The sequence below is a fragment of the Perognathus longimembris genome, chromosome 19 (genome assembly GCF_023159225.1).
Source record: "Perognathus longimembris pacificus isolate PPM17 chromosome 19, ASM2315922v1, whole genome shotgun sequence".
In the NCBI taxonomy this organism is placed as follows: Eukaryota; Metazoa; Chordata; class Mammalia; order Rodentia; family Heteromyidae; genus Perognathus; species Perognathus longimembris.
In genome coordinates this window covers 365,836-383,862 of record NC_063179.1, presented here as the reverse complement: position 1 = coordinate 383,862, position 18,027 = coordinate 365,836, and the positions used below count along the sequence as shown (strand labels likewise).

The 18,027-nt window shown below is 47.7% G+C and overlaps 1 protein-coding gene across 2 annotated transcripts in view; it reads right to left on the bottom strand.

Annotated features, from left to right (window-relative positions):
* The window catches only part of Cep72 (centrosomal protein 72), a 23,979-nt gene extending 8,032 nt beyond the window's left edge, over nucleotides 1-15,947 (bottom strand). The window contains exons 1-9 of one of the 2 annotated variants that reach the window (XM_048368341.1): nucleotides 15,869-15,947; nucleotides 13,683-13,810; nucleotides 12,415-12,607; nucleotides 9,693-9,801; nucleotides 7,765-7,943; nucleotides 4,591-4,779; nucleotides 2,704-3,002; nucleotides 1,723-1,861; nucleotides 832-1,028 (exon numbers count right to left, since the gene is read on the bottom strand). In XM_048368341.1, coding sequence (XP_048224298.1) covers nucleotides 832-1,028; nucleotides 1,723-1,861; nucleotides 2,704-3,002; nucleotides 4,591-4,779; nucleotides 7,765-7,943; nucleotides 9,693-9,801; nucleotides 12,415-12,607; nucleotides 13,683-13,810; nucleotides 15,869-15,947 — 1,512 coding nt within the window. The remainder of the gene's footprint in view (nucleotides 1-831; nucleotides 1,029-1,722; nucleotides 1,862-2,703; nucleotides 3,003-4,590; nucleotides 4,780-7,764; nucleotides 7,944-9,692; nucleotides 9,802-12,414; nucleotides 12,608-13,682; nucleotides 13,811-15,868) is intronic. The other variant, XM_048368342.1, reaches the window with a different exon arrangement.
* Nucleotides 15,948-18,027: the final 2,080 nt, after the last annotated feature.

The window sequence follows — 18,027 nt, the reverse complement described above, 5'->3', positions numbered from 1 at the left end:
AAGGGACAAAGTCTAACACTTTTGTCTCTGTTTTCTCTGCAGAGGCCCACATGAGCCTAAGCCTGCTGAGAGGGAGCTGGAAGAGGATCCATCCCAACCCACCAGGCCCTTAGATGAGGTCACAGTCCCTCAACAGCCCAGTTGTGCTGGGTTCATTGCAGAGACTGGGATGGTGTGCTAACTCAGTGCACACTGTGGGGTAAGGGGAGGTATGGCCACAGAACTAACCACAGGTTCACTACTGCCCTGGTGGGTCTGTCCACTTGTCATTCAACCCTTAGTGTGGACTCAGAAGGAAGAATATCCCAATACTTTCAACACAACACAACCTCATAAGGGACAGTTTGGTTGCCAAGTCTAAGTGTGGGCTCTGTCTGCCCTTGTGTGCCATCTGGTGGTACAAAAGAGTCTTGCAGATTCAAACTGGGTGCAAGATAGGGGCAGGAACCCTAAGACCACCCAGGTAACTAGAACCTCACTCACTGGGATTGGGGAGCCTGCACTAAGAGATAGTGGAGACATAAGACTTTGCCTAAAGCTGGTTCCTCTCTTCCTCTCTCATCTCTCCACAAAAGAGACAGTAGCCAGTAGGCCAATGGCTAGAGATACTGCCATAACCAGCTCACCATTTCCATAGAGACTGGGCATATAACACAGCCAGCAGAACACTGGGTCAGTCCTGACAGGAGAGGGCTTCATGGCCCTGGAGGAGCTAGATGGAAGACATGGCTATAGAGGTGGCTACGAGGCAGTGTGGCACAAAGGACCACCCTTGTTACACTGTCCACACATCCCATGAAGAACTGGAAATGGCACAAGAGTATAGCTTACCATCTCTTTTCGTGCCTTGCTGAGTTCTGCTGTCACTTCACTCATCATCGTGGTGCACTGCTGCTGCTGCTCGGCAAGGCGGCTTTGCAGTGACTTATTTTCAAGGGCCAGATAGCTTATTCCTTCAGACCCAAGTGATACACTGTCCTGAGCTGCTGCAAACTCTGGAACAGATGACAGAATGTGCTTTGCCTGGGCTAGAAGTAAAAATGAAATATTGTTAAGAGCCTTCGCAATAGGACGGACTGTAAATAAAACATGTGCTCCCAGGTGCCCTGAGAACACTAAGGGCATGCAGACACAAAAAGACAGCATCTTGAGGTCACCTCTGCCTTTCTACATAGTCTTCTCATGGTGGAGAATGGAAAATGGCTTTTATTCACTTCTTCCCCTCCACCTGCCGCCCCCTCCCCCCGAATGACATTTTGTCCTGCAGACACCAATGAGGCAGCTCAATGATACAGTGGCTCAACCCTCCTCCATGTCTGCTGACTAGCAAGCCTGGCACTCAAAAAGAGGACCCTAACCCACAGTCCAGGCTCGGAAGGAAGACCACTGCTTGGGATCAGAGTGCTCCTAAAAGGGTCCCCAGTATATGAAAGTAAAGAGACCCAAGCTCTCTCTACAACTGTCCTGTTACCACAGACCTCTAAGAAACTCAAGAAGACTCCAGATCACCACATGAAGACAGAAAAATTAATGCCCACCGCTAGACAGTACTCTGAGCACCAGCCACAGTCCTCCAGCTACTGTGAGGAGGCCTGGATGAGGACAAGTGTCCAGTGCTGAGACAATTCACGAACTCTCCAGAGCCTGGGAGGGTCACACACACAGATGACCCTTAACCCTGCAGGCAGGCAGTACCTGCCAGTAGAGGCAGCCCAGACTTACCGAGGAACGTCTCGTTGCTCTGCAGGGATCCACTGCCACTCCAGCATCTGTCCACTAGATCAAGCAGTGACCCTAAGAGTGCTGTCTCCAGGGCAGCCCTCCGTGCAGGCATAGCTGCTGAGCGTGGTCTGGGAGACAGCTGTGAAGGGATATAAGCATGAGACTGGTTTTCTGCTTATGGCAGAAATGCTAGTGTGGGCCCCAGAGGCATGCTTTCCCACAGAGGGTCTGCAGAAAGGGAGCAACAGCACCTGTGAAGCCAGCTTCAGCATCCCTGAGACTTCAGGAAGACAACGGGACAGCATAGTGCCCCACCTCCCGAGTTCCTCCTCTCCCTCAATCCAGAAGGGAGACAGACAGAGGACACAGTATTAAGATCACATGTGAAAAAAGAACTCCAATCCATGATCTGCAGAGCATCCTTGAGAGCTAACATCTCTTTAGTCACTTTCTCTAGAACAGTCTGGAAACCCAACAGTGACTTACCAGAGGACCACAATAGCCAGGGGGTGCCCCTACCCCTCCACTGTCCACCCTTGCCCTGCAATTCTGAGTCACATCACATCTCAAAACACTCTGTTAGGATGGTGACCACTCTTAAGGCAATGGAGTTGGCTGTCCATGGGGCCTCTAGGTCCCCGAAGGTAGTAGGACTCTCAAGTCCTAAGTCTTTTGGGAAATTAATTCACTTCTAGGGTTCTCTCACAATGGGGTCACAACTGGTAACCACAGCTGACCACAATGATTGACTCCAACTTTGAAGACAAATGTATAGAACACACTTAAAGACTGCAGGGAGCAGCATGGAGCACAGGCAAAAGCACAAGAGTCAGCTTGCAAAAGAATTTCAGTTTGGTCACATTTGGGACTAAAAACGCAAGATGTGGTATTACAAGAGATCTAACCCTCACTACACTCAAATGCCCACTCCATGGGAATGAGGCAGGTCACAAGTTGCTGACCCTCTGCTCCCCAGCTCACCACTCTGGCATCACTAGGACCATGAGATGTCTGCTCTTCAGTTGCTATAGCCTCAGAGTGGGAAAAGGCCACCCGGACTTCTGAGCTGTCCTGTCTGCTGAGACTTTCCTCCAAGCTGGTGGGCCCATCAGGCCTGTCCAGGCTGTTCAGACACTCTCGATCTGAGAGCACCTGGAACCTTCCACCAGGCATCCTGCGCTTCCTGTATTTTTCACAAACAGGCAGAGGACTTAGCACTTTCTGTGATGACAAACTTGGCATCTGAGAAGATGAGGCAGAGTCCTCTCCATCCATGGAATCTGTAATGCAGAGAGCACAAATTATAATACCACCACGTGACGGTTCTGCTTTGGAGCCCAGTGGCCAGGACTCTGATTTTGAAAAAGTGAATGCATAAGTGTGGGTCGATGAAGACAGGCACATGCATATGCACATAGAGGCAGAGAATGGAGGAGGCAAAGCACAAAGGAGCAAATATGGTAAAACTCAGAGCCTGGATGAAACAGACAGAAAAACTTCTATAAGGCTCCTGCTGAGACAATGCTTCAACAGAGCACACTACCCAAGATCAGCACCTCCGAGTTGGAATGGCCAATCAAAGTGTACTCTCTATGGGTCTGCTAGTAACACACTATAGGAAGTACAGAACACAGGGTAAAAGTTAGAGCAGATATGGCACTGAGCAGGGGAATGACCCTGGCCTTAACCACAGTCCAAAACTCAGAACAGTTTCACCATGCCTGCTCTGTAAGGAACTCATGTGGCCAGCTACCACATGACTGCCCTGCTTCTGATGAGAGGAACTCACTCGATCACCACATGACTGCCCTGATTCTAAAGGACCCACAGACATGGCCTGAGCAACCTGTTTGTTCAAATGAGAGGATATTTTTAAATTTAGTTTTTGGTGGTAGCAGCATTTAAACTCAAGACCTTCTACCAGCTAGGCAGGTGCTCTACCACTTGAACTATACCTTTTTCTTTCAGTTGCTTTTAAGGTAGGGTCTCACACTTTTTGCCTGAGGTGACCTGGAGTACAATACTCCTATTTATGTCTCCCACATACCTGGGACTGATTACAGGGGTAAATCACTTTTTTTGTTGTTGTTGTTGAGATGGGCTGACCTAGAGCCACAATCATCCCATCTCTACCTCCCGAGTAGCTGGGATTACAGGCATGAACCATTATGTCCAGCCTTATACTGGAGATTTTTACATATTTATACCTCACAGATGTACATAATAATCTCATTAACTTATAATTTAAGGTAATGACTTCTCATATTAAAAACACAGCTTCTAAGCTGGGTGCTGGTGCTAAACTAGTGCTTATGCATGTAATCTGAGCTCCTTGTGAGGCTAAGAATGGGAGCACCATAGTTCAAGACCAGCCCAGGCAGAAAAGCTCACAAGATTCCTTCCAATCTATAGCTGGGTACAGTGGCACGGGCCTGTCATCCCAAGCTACATGTCATATAGTACTATCACAAACTTAAAATGTGAGGAACCACAAAAAAAAGAAAAAACAAACAACTAGCACTGTTAGGACCTGGGCCTAAGAACTTAGAAGAAAAAGTGTGCATATGAGAGAGGAAGCAGAGAAGACAAAGAGACAGGGGAAGAATGGTTTGCAAAGGAAAAGTACGTAAGTATTTGCAAACTAGAAATTTAAGTTTGTTTGTGATAGTAGTCAGCTACTGTTAAGCATACTTTCTTAAAATATGGTAGGTGGTAAATTTCAATGTAATTTTTTTCCTACAACATTTTAGAGAATTCTGTAAATAAATGCAAAGAAAAACAGAAAAACAGGAGAGATATCACAAAGTAATATCAAATGCTGAAACATGTTTAAGGGTCCAGCAAGGCCCAGGAGAGCTGAGTGGTCACCTGGGCGTGGGATGAAGCAGATGTGCAGCCCATGTCCATGCTGTGGGGGGAGCTCCCCACAGTACTCATCTTGTGGTGGCTGTCCTGGGCAACACCCTCTGAAGCTCCCTTTCTTCTTCTCATGGCCCCTCCTCACCGAGTCCCCACACTGATGCTGGATGGATGGAGGACTGAACACATGTCTGGACTCTGTATTTTATTAAAAACATTTTACATTTGTTTCATTAAAAAGTAACACTTTAATTTTGTGATAGTATATGACATTTATTAAGCATCCTTTCCTGAAATCAATTAAGTAAGAAAAGAAGCCTGAGTGAGTAAATAGTACAGCAGACAACACTCAACTGAATTCCAGATGCTTCTACACTGGGCAAAGGATAGAGCTGATGTCACAGGACTCAACTCAATTCATCACACAAAAGAGATAGTAACGAAGACAGGGTGGCAGTATATAAAGAAAGGCACAATGAAAAATGAGAAACAGACATGGTCAACTGACTCTGAACAAACGTCAAGGTAATTACACAATTAGGTTGTGACAAATGGCACCAGAATAACTGGGTAGAGGGGAGCTTTGCTCTTTAAGCCAGTAGTTTCACACCACACACAGCACTGGCTCACCCAGGGATCTCACACCACACACAGCACTGGCTCACCCAGGGATCTCACACCACACACAGCGCTGGCTCACCCAGGGATCTCACACCACACACAGCACTGGCTCAACCAGGGATCTCACACCACACACAGCGCTGGCTCAACCAGGGATCTCACACCACACACAGCACTGGCTCACCCAGGGACCTCACACCACACACAGCGCTGGCTCAACCAGGGATCTCACACCACACACAGCACCGCTCACTCAGGGATCTCACACCACACACAGCACTGGCTCAACCAGGGATCTCACACCACACACAGCACTGGCTCACCCAGGGATCTCACACCACACACAGCACTGGCTCACCCAGGGATCTCACACCACACACAGCACTGGCTCACCCAGGGATCTCACACCACACAAAGTGCTGGCTCACCCAGGGATCTCACACCACACACAGCACCGCTCACTCAGGGATCTCACACCACACACAGCACTGGCTCACCCAGGGATCTCACACCACACACAGTGCTGGCTCACCCAGGGATCTCACACCACACACCACGCTGGCTCACTCAGGGATCTCACACCACACACCACGCTGGCTCACTCAGGGATCTCACACCACACACAGTGCTGGCTCACCCAGGGATCTCACACCACACACAGCGCTGGCTCACTCAGGGATCTCACACCACACACAGCACTGGCTCACCCAGGGATCTCACACCACACACAGTGCTGGCTCACCCAGGGATCTCACACCACACACAGCACCGCTCACTCAGGGATCTCACACCACACACAGCACTGGCTCACCCAGGGATCTCACACCACACACAGCGCTGGCTCACCCAGGGATCTCACACCACACACAGTGCTGGCTCACTCAGGGATCTCACACCACACACAGCGCTGGCTCACTCAGGGATCTCACACCACACACAGCGCTGGCTCACTCAGGGATCTCACACCACACACAGTGCTGGCTCACTCAGGGATCTCACACCACACACAGCACTGGCTCAACCAGGGATCTCACACCACACACAGCACTGGCTCACCCAGGGATCTCACACCACACACAGCACTGGCTCACCCAGGGATCTCACACCACACACAGCACTGGCTCACCCAGGGATCTCACACCACACACAGCACTGGCTCACCCAGGGATCTCACACCACACAAAGTGCTGGCTCACCCAGGGATCTCACACCACACACAGCACCGCTCACTCAGGGATCTCACACCACACACAGCACTGGCTCACCCAGGGATCTCACACCACACACAGTGCTGGCTCACCCAGGGATCTCACACCACACACAGCACCGCTCACTCAGGGATCTCACACCACACACAGCACTGGCTCACCCAGGGATCTCGCACCACACACAGTGCTGGCTCACTCAGGGATCTCACACCACACACAGCGCTGGCTCACTCAGGGATCTCACACCACACACAGCGCTGGCTCACTCAGGGATCTCACACCACACACAGTGCTGGCTCACTCAGGGATCTCACACCACACACAGCGCTGGCTCACTCAGGGATCTCACAATGTATAAAGCATTTGCTTATCCAGTGTAATGTGCTTATAGGCACTTAAACCACAGTGCAGATGTAAAAAAAAAAAAAAGGGGGAGAATCCTCTTAAACAGCATAGATGAAGACCTCCCAACAATACACACTACACATACCCCACCAAACCATTTTAGAAAAAAAAAGACAAATTAGACATCACTGAAGTTAAAACATCAGTTCTCTGAAGCATTATTAGGAAAATGAAAAGCAAATCATGAAATGGGATAAAATTCAAAGTGTGTCTATCTGAGCAAGAATCTGGATTTCAAACCCATAAAGCACTGCAATGTATAACTCATTGCCAAAAAGAGAAGTGAGCTCACTTAACAACAGAGTAGGCAGCAGTGAGGCTCGAGTGTCACTGAAGAAGAGACACAAATGGCCAACAGTTCCACACTATTAGTCTTCACAAAAACACAAATGGAAACTATAAATGCTATGACACACATATATTCACAAGAGGAGTTAGGACAAATGGGACTGGGGACAGTGTTGGGAGAATGTTCCTCAAGTGACCACGCAAATCTGGAATTTCAGCCCAAACTGAGCCCTCAACATCTTGTTTTTATGAAATGCTGTCAGACTTACCACAGAACAAGAAAACATAGGAAGGGCCTCTAGGTAAAGCATGAAAAGTCCCTAACATCCCTAGAGGGTTCTAAAGGTCTAAATATGCAGCCTGAGATCAGTACTTGTAAGAGCCAAGTGACTCTAAGTCTCTGCGCCAATGCAGACACCAGTTCCACCAGGTAGGGACACCTGACTTTCATGTCTACAACTTAAACAGCTATGCAGTATTACTGTACTCAACTTAGTTGCCCTAACTTCTCCTTTTGCAAACCCACAGTCTATACTCTTAGCATTCCCAGTACAGTGACATCATGGAGACCCTGCCCTTAGTACTTAGTACTTTAAACAGCACAACTGTGTGAGGAGAAGCTAGGGCTGGCCTGACTCACTCCCCATGCTGATCAGCATACCTTGGGGACGCTGCAGGTCAGCCTCAAGTTCCTTCTGGCTGGTGCTTGTGCTCCCAGGGGGATTGCTCAGGTCCCACTCACACTCAGCAATGAGGTTCAGGACGGCTTCATCATCTTCATCCATGACCAGACACTTCTTGGCCAAAGCATCAGTGCACCGGGCTCTGGAGTGGTGTGGTCTGCAATGGAAATAAAATGAGTCAGTGCCAGTAGCCTGCAGGGGACATCCACATGTCTCCCAGGATAAGCTTAGTGAAGCTGTGGAGAAGGGAGAAGGAACCTAGGGAAGGGTCTCAGTCAAGACAACTAGCCACCACAGTGAGGTCCTGAGACCTCAGCATTAAGACTGGCTTAGAAATACACATTCTTCTCTCCACAATTCTCTTGCAGGTTAAAATTCAACCTGCTCTTTAAGTATATGTGATGAAGGATGTGAAAATAGCAGGACATGACGGGCCTATGCCTATAATCCTAGCTACTTAGGAGGTAGAGATCTGGAAATCACAGCTCAAAGCCAACCTGGGCAGAAAAGTCCACAATATTTTTCTCCAATTACTGAGAAAAAAAAAAAAAACATGCTGAGGATGTGGCTCAAATGATAGAGTGCCAGCTGTGAGCAAGAAAATCAAGCAAATATGAGGCTTCTGAGTCTAAGTCCCAATACTAAAAAAAAAAAAAAAAAAAAAAAAAAAAAAGAAAGAAAGAAAAAAAAGTTAAAGCCAGGCACCACTGGCTCTCACCTATAGTTCTAGCTACTCATAAGGCTGAGGTCTGAGGATCATGGTTCAAAGCCAGCCTGGACAAAAAAGTCCCCATGAGAGTCATAACTCCAATTAACCACTCAAAAACTAGAAGTGAGGGCTGGAAATAGGCCTAGTGGTAAGCGTGCTTGCCTCATATACATGAAGCCCTGAGTTCAATTCCTCAGCACCACATATATAGAAAAGGGCCAGAAGTGGCAGGGTGCTAGCCTTGAGCAAAAAGAAGCTAGGGACAGTGCTCAAGCCCTGAGTTCAAGGCCCAGGACTGGCAAAAAAACCAAGAACCCCTCCCCCCCAAAAAAACAACAACAATTAGAAGTGGACTCTATGGTTCAAAGTGGTAGAGTGCTAGCTTTGAGCAAAAGGAGCTCAGGGACAGTAGCCAGGCCCTGAGTTTAAGCCTCATAAATGAAAAAAGTTAAACCAATACCATGTTGAAAAAACAAAAACAACCAAAGCCTACCATGTTCCTAGTGTCTATTTTTATACTAAGAGAAACTATTTCCATCACTGAAATGAGGTGCTACAATGTGACAGCTGTCCTCTGTACAAAGATGAATACATTCAAAAGGTCCTCCCTTCCAACAAGGCTTAAGAGGCTGTTCTTCAAAATATATCCCCAATGTATAGTCTATGAAGGCCAGAAGGGGTAGTTCACATGTATGGCACCTGCTGTACCTGAAGGGGTTGATCACACAACTGAGAGGGTTCTGTGGCCTAGGTCTGGGTCTGGCTGCCATACCTGAAATCTGAGCATGATGCAGGCACTACGGTCCATGGTCACTTCTGGATGGTTGGATGGTTGGAGATTGGTCCTTAGTTCTAATTGTGACAACTCAGCCTCGCAGCTATGAGAGACAGATGATTCTCATCTGCATTAAGAATACAGCCACCAAAGGCCCTGGGCACTCAGATAGTTCTGTGTAGAACATAATCAGGGAAACTCAAGAGCTCCCTCATGGAGAACGATGAGGAGTACAGGACTTCTGTGGGGGAAGTCACTGCAGAAGTGGCAGAAACAGCCTAAGAGCCAGAATTAGAGTGGAACCTGAAGATATAACTGAATTGCTGAAATCGCATGGTAAAACTTTGCTTTTTACAGATAAGCAAAGAAAGTGGTCAAAAGGTAACTATGAAAAAATCTGAGTCATAATGATGTTTTCATACCTTCCAATTGTCAAAGTAGCTGAAAAGCTTTCCTTTGAGTGGGGTAAGTCCTCTGGTGCAAAATGCAACTGTGAAGCCTTCCGTTCACTCTCTCTCACTGGACGGTCATCTAGGGAGATAATCCCAGAGAACTGTGAACAGTAGAGGTGAGTCACAGCCACTCTCCTCATAGGCCCTTCCCTTGAAGCTCAATGCAGAAAGGCTTCAGTCCACCAAGGCTCACCCAATCATGTCTTCCTCTCGTTAACTGCAAACCTGTTCTAGGACTGCTGGGCTATAGGGGCCACACTAACTTTCTAGCAATGCCAGGAGGTCAAGCCTACTCTGATAAAACTTACTACTCAGAAGGTGTGGTGGGCAAAGGCTGCCGACTGTGGGGAAAGCAGCGCACTTGTCTGATGCATGCATGTGCATACGCTTCTCAAACGTGTACAGGAGATGCTAGGTCAGACCTGTAACACGGCACACTAACAACTCTGTATGGCTGGGCACTGGTGACTCATGCCTGTGATCCTAGCTACTTAGGAGGCTGAGATCTGAGGACTATGGTTTGAAGGCAGCCATGGCAGGCAAGTCTATGAGACTGTTATCTCCAATTAACCTCAAAAAGCTGGAAATGGAGCTGTGGCTCAAATAGTAGAACACTAACTAGCCTTGAGCAAAAAGGCATAGGGACAGTGCCCAGGTCCAGAATTCAAGATCCAGGACCGGAAAAAATTAAAATTGTGTGGACAACAAGATGGGCTGGATTTTGCGTGTGCCCTTAGGGTGTGCATCCTGAAGTCCTCAAGGCTGGATCACAAGACATGTAAGTCCCACTGGTGCCCAGAAAAGACTCTATCAAGAGCTCTCAAGGCCTCTTTATACACATAACAAGGATGAGGTATAACCTTGAAACTTGTCACATGATTTCTTAGAGAATTAAAGTTGTGCTAAAGGTCCTACCTCCTAAAGAACACTCCTCCTATGACACGCATTGATAAATGTAGCAATAGTAAGAAATGATAAAAATAAGTAATATTGCAATTGTCAAAGCAGAAAACCAAGCATTTTGACTCATGTGATGTGTCAGGTCAGAGTTCTCTTCCTTCTGCACTGATATCAGTCCCAGGAGAAACAGCACTCATCTCTCCTGCTTTCCTAATCCCGCTTTCTCCACCCTTGGAGCTCCATCTCTACCTCTGACCTTCTTGCTAAAGTCACATACATGGAGTGGCAGGCACCTTCTCTGCACTGGGGACACAGCTGATATACTCCCCTGGGGTAGGGACTAGGGCTGGCTCCAGTCCCTTACTCCACACCTTCTCTTGATGACAGCATCCTCGTTGGCACCACTATTTCCTCCCATAGCTCCTAAGACCATCCCATCCTCAGAACTAATTTTCATATTGTTCCTTTATTGTGTCTGGAAATTCTTTGGACATGTGGTAAGTCCATTTTTTTCTCTATATAAACATCCTAAGATTCGGAAACCTAAAACTTTTATGGCAATGGGAAAGATGCTCAAACACACTATTTAAAAGATCCAAACTCATTTGTTTATGTTACTTGGTATAACATTTAAATTAAAAACCAGAAAGAAAGCACTTATTCTAAGCATCTTCAAATTGAACATGGAAATTCCAAGCCGAGTTTGAACTAGTGTTCTCTGTACCCAGCCTACTTGCCCCTAGCACATGTGGTCTAACAATACACCATGCCCCCAGAAGCCCATCACATAGCTGCTGCTGAGAGAATGGCTAGCCTTTGATGACTTGATAGCCCAGATGATCTGGACTGGTACCAGCAGTCTCTCACTGCAACAAAAATCCTGTGGCCCACTTTCTCAATAGAGGATACGACTGGTTGACCATGCCTACCTCCTGGGGCAGGGCAGGCCAGATTGCTAGTAGGAAGGCTGACAGGTGATGTCTGCTATGGTGACATCAGATTTGAAGCCAAGGCTGTCTGCCCAGACTATGACTGTATACTGACAGGAGCCACATTTTAATATACTCAAGCCACACCAGCCCTTATTGCTGTTCTAGATTTCAAACTGACATTTTCCAAAGGAAAATGAATGACACCCATGTCTGTAGACATCACACTTAGGACATTTGCTGTGAGTAAAAAGTGTTCTGCCTTCTGTAGATTATTTATTTATTTTCTGTGCTTGATCTGGGGCTTGAACTCAGGGCCTAGATGCGGTCCCTAAGCTTTTTGTGCTCAAGACTAGCACTCTACCACTTGAGCCACAGCTCCACTTCTGGCTTATTTGGTAGCTAATTGGAGTTAAGAGTCTTATGGGTTTTCTGCATGGGCTTGCTTCCAATTGTGGTCTTTAGATATGAGCTTCTGGAGTAGATAGGATTACAGGTGTGATCACTGGTACCCAGCTTGATTCTTTTACTTCTGATAATGTTCTGGATTCAGAATAAACAATATGAGGAGGAAGTCTGGTTTCAATAACAGAAACATCAAGGAATATTTATGAATCTCTTATCCTGACTGGCACTATCCTGGAAGTTTACAGATATTAACTAAGGGACACCCTTGTAAACTCCTAATTCTTCTTGGCAGGCCCCTGATGCCCTTCGGGTGGCTCTTCCACAAGACCGACTTTGAGGATGAAGACCCTGAGCTGTGTCTCTGAAGGGACTTGAGCCATCAATTAAAAAAAAAAAAAATCCAGGCTCTCTCCAAAAGGAAACAACAGCATGACCCACCCTACAGCAGAGCCTACCCAGCTGCCGGAGCTTGGGGAGCATATGCACAACAAACAGGCGGTAGTCAGACTCATTTTTCACGACAGGATTCAGCCGGAAGTCCACCTCCTGGAGTTCAGTTAAGGAGTGGAGCCGGAATACCTCTGCTAGCGAGGAAATACAGTTGTAATAGAGATTGAGGCTCTCTAGAGAGATCAGGTACTGAATGCCCTGTTAATCAGAAAAGATGTGGATCAGTTCACACCGCCAAATAAACCATCAGTAGTGGCTGACCAACCACCTACATACACTTGTAACATGCTAGCATCAGAAGTGTATAAATGGAACATGTTCTCATCTGTGACTTTGTTTCTCATATGAAAGTCATAGATAAGAACATATTCTGAATATAGAGTGCTGGTCTCAATGGTACTTTAAACATGACTACTTTCTCCTAAGTGCCCAGTATGCACCAAGATATGTGTTTTAAACAATTTCACTGCACACAATCTGACAGGGTCAAAATACTGCTCCATCTTACTCCTTAAGAGATCGATGCTTGGGAGCTAGCTCAGAACATGGCTGAGCTAGTTCTGAAGACATGAGGTAGTGGCATCTTTTATTTCTACCCAGGCTAGAATCTCTCACTGAAACCTCTGTGAAACACTCCCACAAGCAGGGCTTACCCAGGAAACCTCTACTGGTTACTTGGTGAATTTTCTTTTGTATTCATTTTCTGGTGGTACTTCAACTTAAACTCAGGGCCTTGCGGTTGCTAGGCAGGTGCTCTACCACTTGAGCCATGCCCCGAGCCCATCTCAGTGCCTTGTTCCCTCTTCATGTCTAGGCGCCAGCTCACTGGCCAGGCTGCAACAAGCCCTGAACTCATCCATTGCTACTTAGGGCAGGAGGAAAAAATCAGGCCATAAGTGGATATAAAGAAGGAAAGAAAGCTGAAAAGGGAATGGGAAGGGTGGCATGTACACTCAAGGGCTTGGGATATTGTTTCATTCCCTTTAAAAATAATCTATCTTCTTCAGAAACCATCTGAAGAGCTCAGGGACAGCACCCATGCCCAGAGTTCAAGCTCCACTACCAACAAAAAAAAACCCCAGAAAGCTATGACTTTTTATTCTGGTTGTTCAGAGACATACTGTGATGTCTAAAATCTAGTTGACAATAAATACTGTAACAACACTTAGAATCCTTGTAAGTATACAGTTTATAGGTTGTGACCCCTGGAACCAGGTTTTGTTTTGTTTTGTTTTACCATTAACTTATTTTCTACTCACATTGACAAACTCACCTCAAGACTAACCAATGAGTTTCTTGAGAGGTCTAAGGATTTCAGACCTGTCAAATGCATCAGAGAATTCCCTAAGTGAGTTATCTTCTCTTGGTAGGTTCCAGGAACAGATAACGACTGAAGCTCAGCTAAGAATAGAAAATTGTAAGATTTCAACCTTTTAATTTAAAAAAATTACAAGAAGTCTCCAGAAATACAGTAGATACTAAGACCCATTTATGCAATTCCCAGTGCTAACAAAGAGCCCTGTCAACTCAGTTCAGCAAGAATTGTTGCCTTCAATGTCTTACCACCACAGTATCCAGGCCCTTTTCCCTATACCCTCTCCAGGTGATGTCTGGTCATCATCCCTGAGTCTGAGACCTATTTTTTTTCCACTAGAATCTTTGACCCATCCTATTTCTGCATAGTAGTTTCCCATCCACTGACATCTCTCGCCCCATGCCTGGCCCCCCACTGCAAAAGTATCACTGCAGTGGTCTCCGTACATATCCCAGTGGTCCTGAACAGCTCTTCTTATTGCTTGTTATTTGAGGCAGGGTCTCACTACACAGTCCAGACTTTGAATGCTTGACCTTTCCTTCTGCTTAAGCCATCCCAAGTGCTGAGTTTATGGGTGAATGCCACCATGCAAAATCTGGTCTTTCCATTCTTTAAGTGTCATTGAATACTTTTATAATGAGATGTACCTACCGCATAATCTAAAAAAAAACAGGCACTTAGAAAAATAACAACTCACTTAAAGTTTTAGTTTATGTTTTCTCCAAAATAGCTCTAATTTTTCCCAATGGCTGCTTTTTCCTCCAATCACCTCTACTTCCAAGGAACACCCCAGTGACCTGTTTCTCTTCTTGCAGTCAGGTGCAGCCTCACTGTCTTTGGGAGGAGGTCACAACCTGGAACCAGAAGCCACTTATTTCTGGGACATGAAATGCTCATTGTGTATGTCAGCGTCCTCAAGGAAGGCTCCACACTCAGTTGTTCCAAATGCTACCACAGAAATAAGTTTCTATAATAAAAGATAGAGTGGGCCTGAATGTGCCAACCACTTTCCCAGAAAAACTAACATTGAAAAATAAGTTTTGATTGAGTTTAAAATGTGATTTGAGACTAGTTATGGTAACACGTGCTTGTAATCTAGGCACCTGGGAAGCTGAGGAATGAGGGATGAGTTCAAGGCCAGCCTGGACTACATAGCAAAACCCTGTATGAAACAAAAATCAAACTTAATAAAAGAGAAGAAAAGTGTAGTCTGAGGACTTTTAACTCCTGAAAAGACATACAGATACATTCTTCCTAATACACCCAGACAGCCTGGACAAATATGTACTAGTGGAGCATGGGATGACTCTGAAAGTGGACCTCAGGACTCAAAATGACTCTTCCTGGGTGTATTTTGGGAAGCATAGATACATTTCCCATGCATCCCAAACTAAGTGCCCAAAGAGCTGCACCCCATAAATACCAAAGACACAGCCAAGTCACTTCCTGTGGTCAAGAGGCCAGCAGAGCCAGGCAGAGAGGCCCCATTGTGACAACCCTGCTTCAGCCAAATGCTAAGGAAACGGGCCTAGGAGTTGACCCTAACTTCTGTCCACCCTCCATAGCAACAGTGCAGCTGCCATCTCAGCAAGAAGGCTGACTCTAGGCTCATTAAGTCATTAAGAACTACCAAGTGAAAAGATACCAAGTTTGTACAAAGTAGCTAGATCCGCTAACTCTGCAAACGGTGAGAGGTCCTACTATCACTTACAGAGGTAATTTAATACCTCTTCTAAGAACGAAACTGCAGCTTCGCGAAAGCCGCACACACCCATCCATTTATATGGTGGTTTTCATGTATTGCTGGCTGGCTAGCCATTGCAAAAGCCAGGAGGCTATCTATCCATGACTTCATCCTTGTTCTAGAAGAAGGTCTGCATGGTGGTGGTCTCTAGGCCCCCTCCCCCTCCCCCCCGTACCTTCCCGGAGCTGCTCTCCCCACCCCCCTCCAGTCCCTCCCCGCATCCCCCCTCCTGCTAACCCCCCACCCCCACCCCCACCCCCGCCCCCGGCCTGGCCTGGTCTGCGGCCTGCGGCCTGGGACCGTTTGGGGCGGGAAGTGGCCGCGCTTCGGGACTCAGGCCGCCTCGGGTAAGCCCACCCGCCCGCACGTTCGTTCGCCCGCCAGCCGGCCGGCCGCGCACCCAGGTCGCGGTGGGGACCGAAGCCACTGCGCTCCCGCACCGTCTCCTCACACAAAACCAACCGCGGACCCGGCGCCATGCTTTCAAACGCGGCAGCCGGAGCGCCGCGCCTGCGCCGAGGCGGGACCCGGGTGGGCGTGGCCGCCCTGGGGGGCGGGGCCTAGGCCCCGCCGCTGAGCCCCGCCCCCGGCGCCCCCAGCGCCGCGCCCCGTGCCGCCGCCCCCACGCGGCCCCGCCCGGCAGGGGCCTGGGGCTCTGCCCCGCACCCGAGCGCCCCCGCGGCGGTCAGGCCATCGTTCCCCGAGCAGGGCCCCCGTGGAGCGAGCCGCGGAGGTGGGGAGGCCGGGCCGCCAGGGTTCGAAGGCGAGGCTTGCAGAGAAAGCTGAGCTCCCGCTCTTGTTCTGGCTTTGCCGGTTTACAGACTCGGTTGGTGCTTTGTCGAGGTGACGCACAGCGGGCTACGGCTTCCAGCGAGGCACGGGCGCACTTCTTACCCCGCTTGTTACGTCCTCCCTCATTTTTCTCCACCTCCCCCTGCCCGTTTCCCTCTCCCCACGGGTTGTACGGTGGGTTTGCAGCATCTAGTTTTGGAAGTCTTGCCGCTGCATTGGTTCGTCTTTTGCCCTTTGTCTCTCCATTTTGATGTTCCCCTCCCTTCCTTAATTCCAATACACATGTATACAGTACCCAGGGTACCGAAATCAGTAACACTGACATCAGGGGTAAAACCCTGGGGAAGAAAAACAAAAGAAAACGGCATCATCTCACACGGCGTGTTGTCCTTTTCCTCCAAGTACCTGTAGTTCTACATCGTTCCAGCAAAAGCAAGTCTCCCAAGTGGAGATGGCACTGATGGAGACCGGCATGCGTGACCCGCAGGTGGAGACCACACCGCCTTTGCTGAAAAGCGTGGACTGCTTACTTGGACCCATGAGTTCACAAAAAGCAGAGGGCAAGTTTGGCCTCCCTGCCTCCATGTTTGTATGTAGAGTGGTTATAAGCCCCTCACTCTGCAGTCACCTCTGAATTGAGGAAGGGCAGAACTGATTAATAACAGAAACGGCTTTCAGCAAAGGCCCCCTCCCCTGCCCCGTATTGCCAAGTGAGGCCAATGGCTACAATGAAGAGGCTGCACCCTGCAGGAGGAGGAATGACCTTACAACCAAACTGGCCCCTCAAGTGACAACAGCATAAAAAAAAAATTAAAAAAAATCAAGAGCTGAGATGATGGTCAACCAGATGGCACTTTTAATTGCCTATCTTTCAACCCCCTCTCCTAATTCTTTATTAAAACCTGAAGCTCATATCTGTACCCTGAGAATGGCTGAAGTACTTACTTTTCCTCTTCTTGTGGAAAACCCTGGCCTTCTAATAAGTTTCCTTTCTCCCCTTCACCATTATTGTCTCTTTTTGGTGAATAGGAGTGAGTGGCTGCAACTAATGTTACCTCTCAGGAATTTGGGCCTGGAGCCTAGAACTCCAGTTTCGGCGTTAGTGAGCCAAGCCAAGAGGAAATATGTCCTTTAAGAACTAACCACTTGGGGCTGGGGATATAGCCTAGTGGCAAGAGCGCCTGCCTCGGATACACGAGGCCCTAGGTTTGATTCCCCAGCACCACATATACAGAAAAAACGGCCAGAAGCAGCGCTGTGGCTCACGTGGCAGAGTGCTAGCCTTGAGCGGGAAGAAGCCAGGGACAGTGCTCAGGCCCTGAGTCCAAGGCCCAGGACTGGCCAAAAAAAAAAAAAAAGAACTAACCACTTACAGCTAGCTTGTCTAGGATGAAGAAAGATGGAACTGGTTCCATACAGCTGCCAGATTCACTTTTATTCCCCCCTTTATTTTTCCCCAGCCTTTCCTCCAGCAGCAGCCTTGCTGCTTTTTACCATCATTTGGTGATCAGAGAAACATTTGGACTCAAGGGGCCCATATATCTGGCCTCAGTAAGTAAATTCTCTCCAGGTAGTACCCCTCCGGCCTTCCCCTTCCTTTTTCTTATCTGGTTCTTCTGAGCCATTTGAATTTCACCTACACAGGTTGAACTTTCACCATTTATTTGACAAGGAAATATAGATGATTGGTTTGGAGGCTCATCTGATCATTTGAGTTTCTTTGAACTAATTTGGGCTTTTGCAGTTTGTGACAAGGAAGTTTGTACT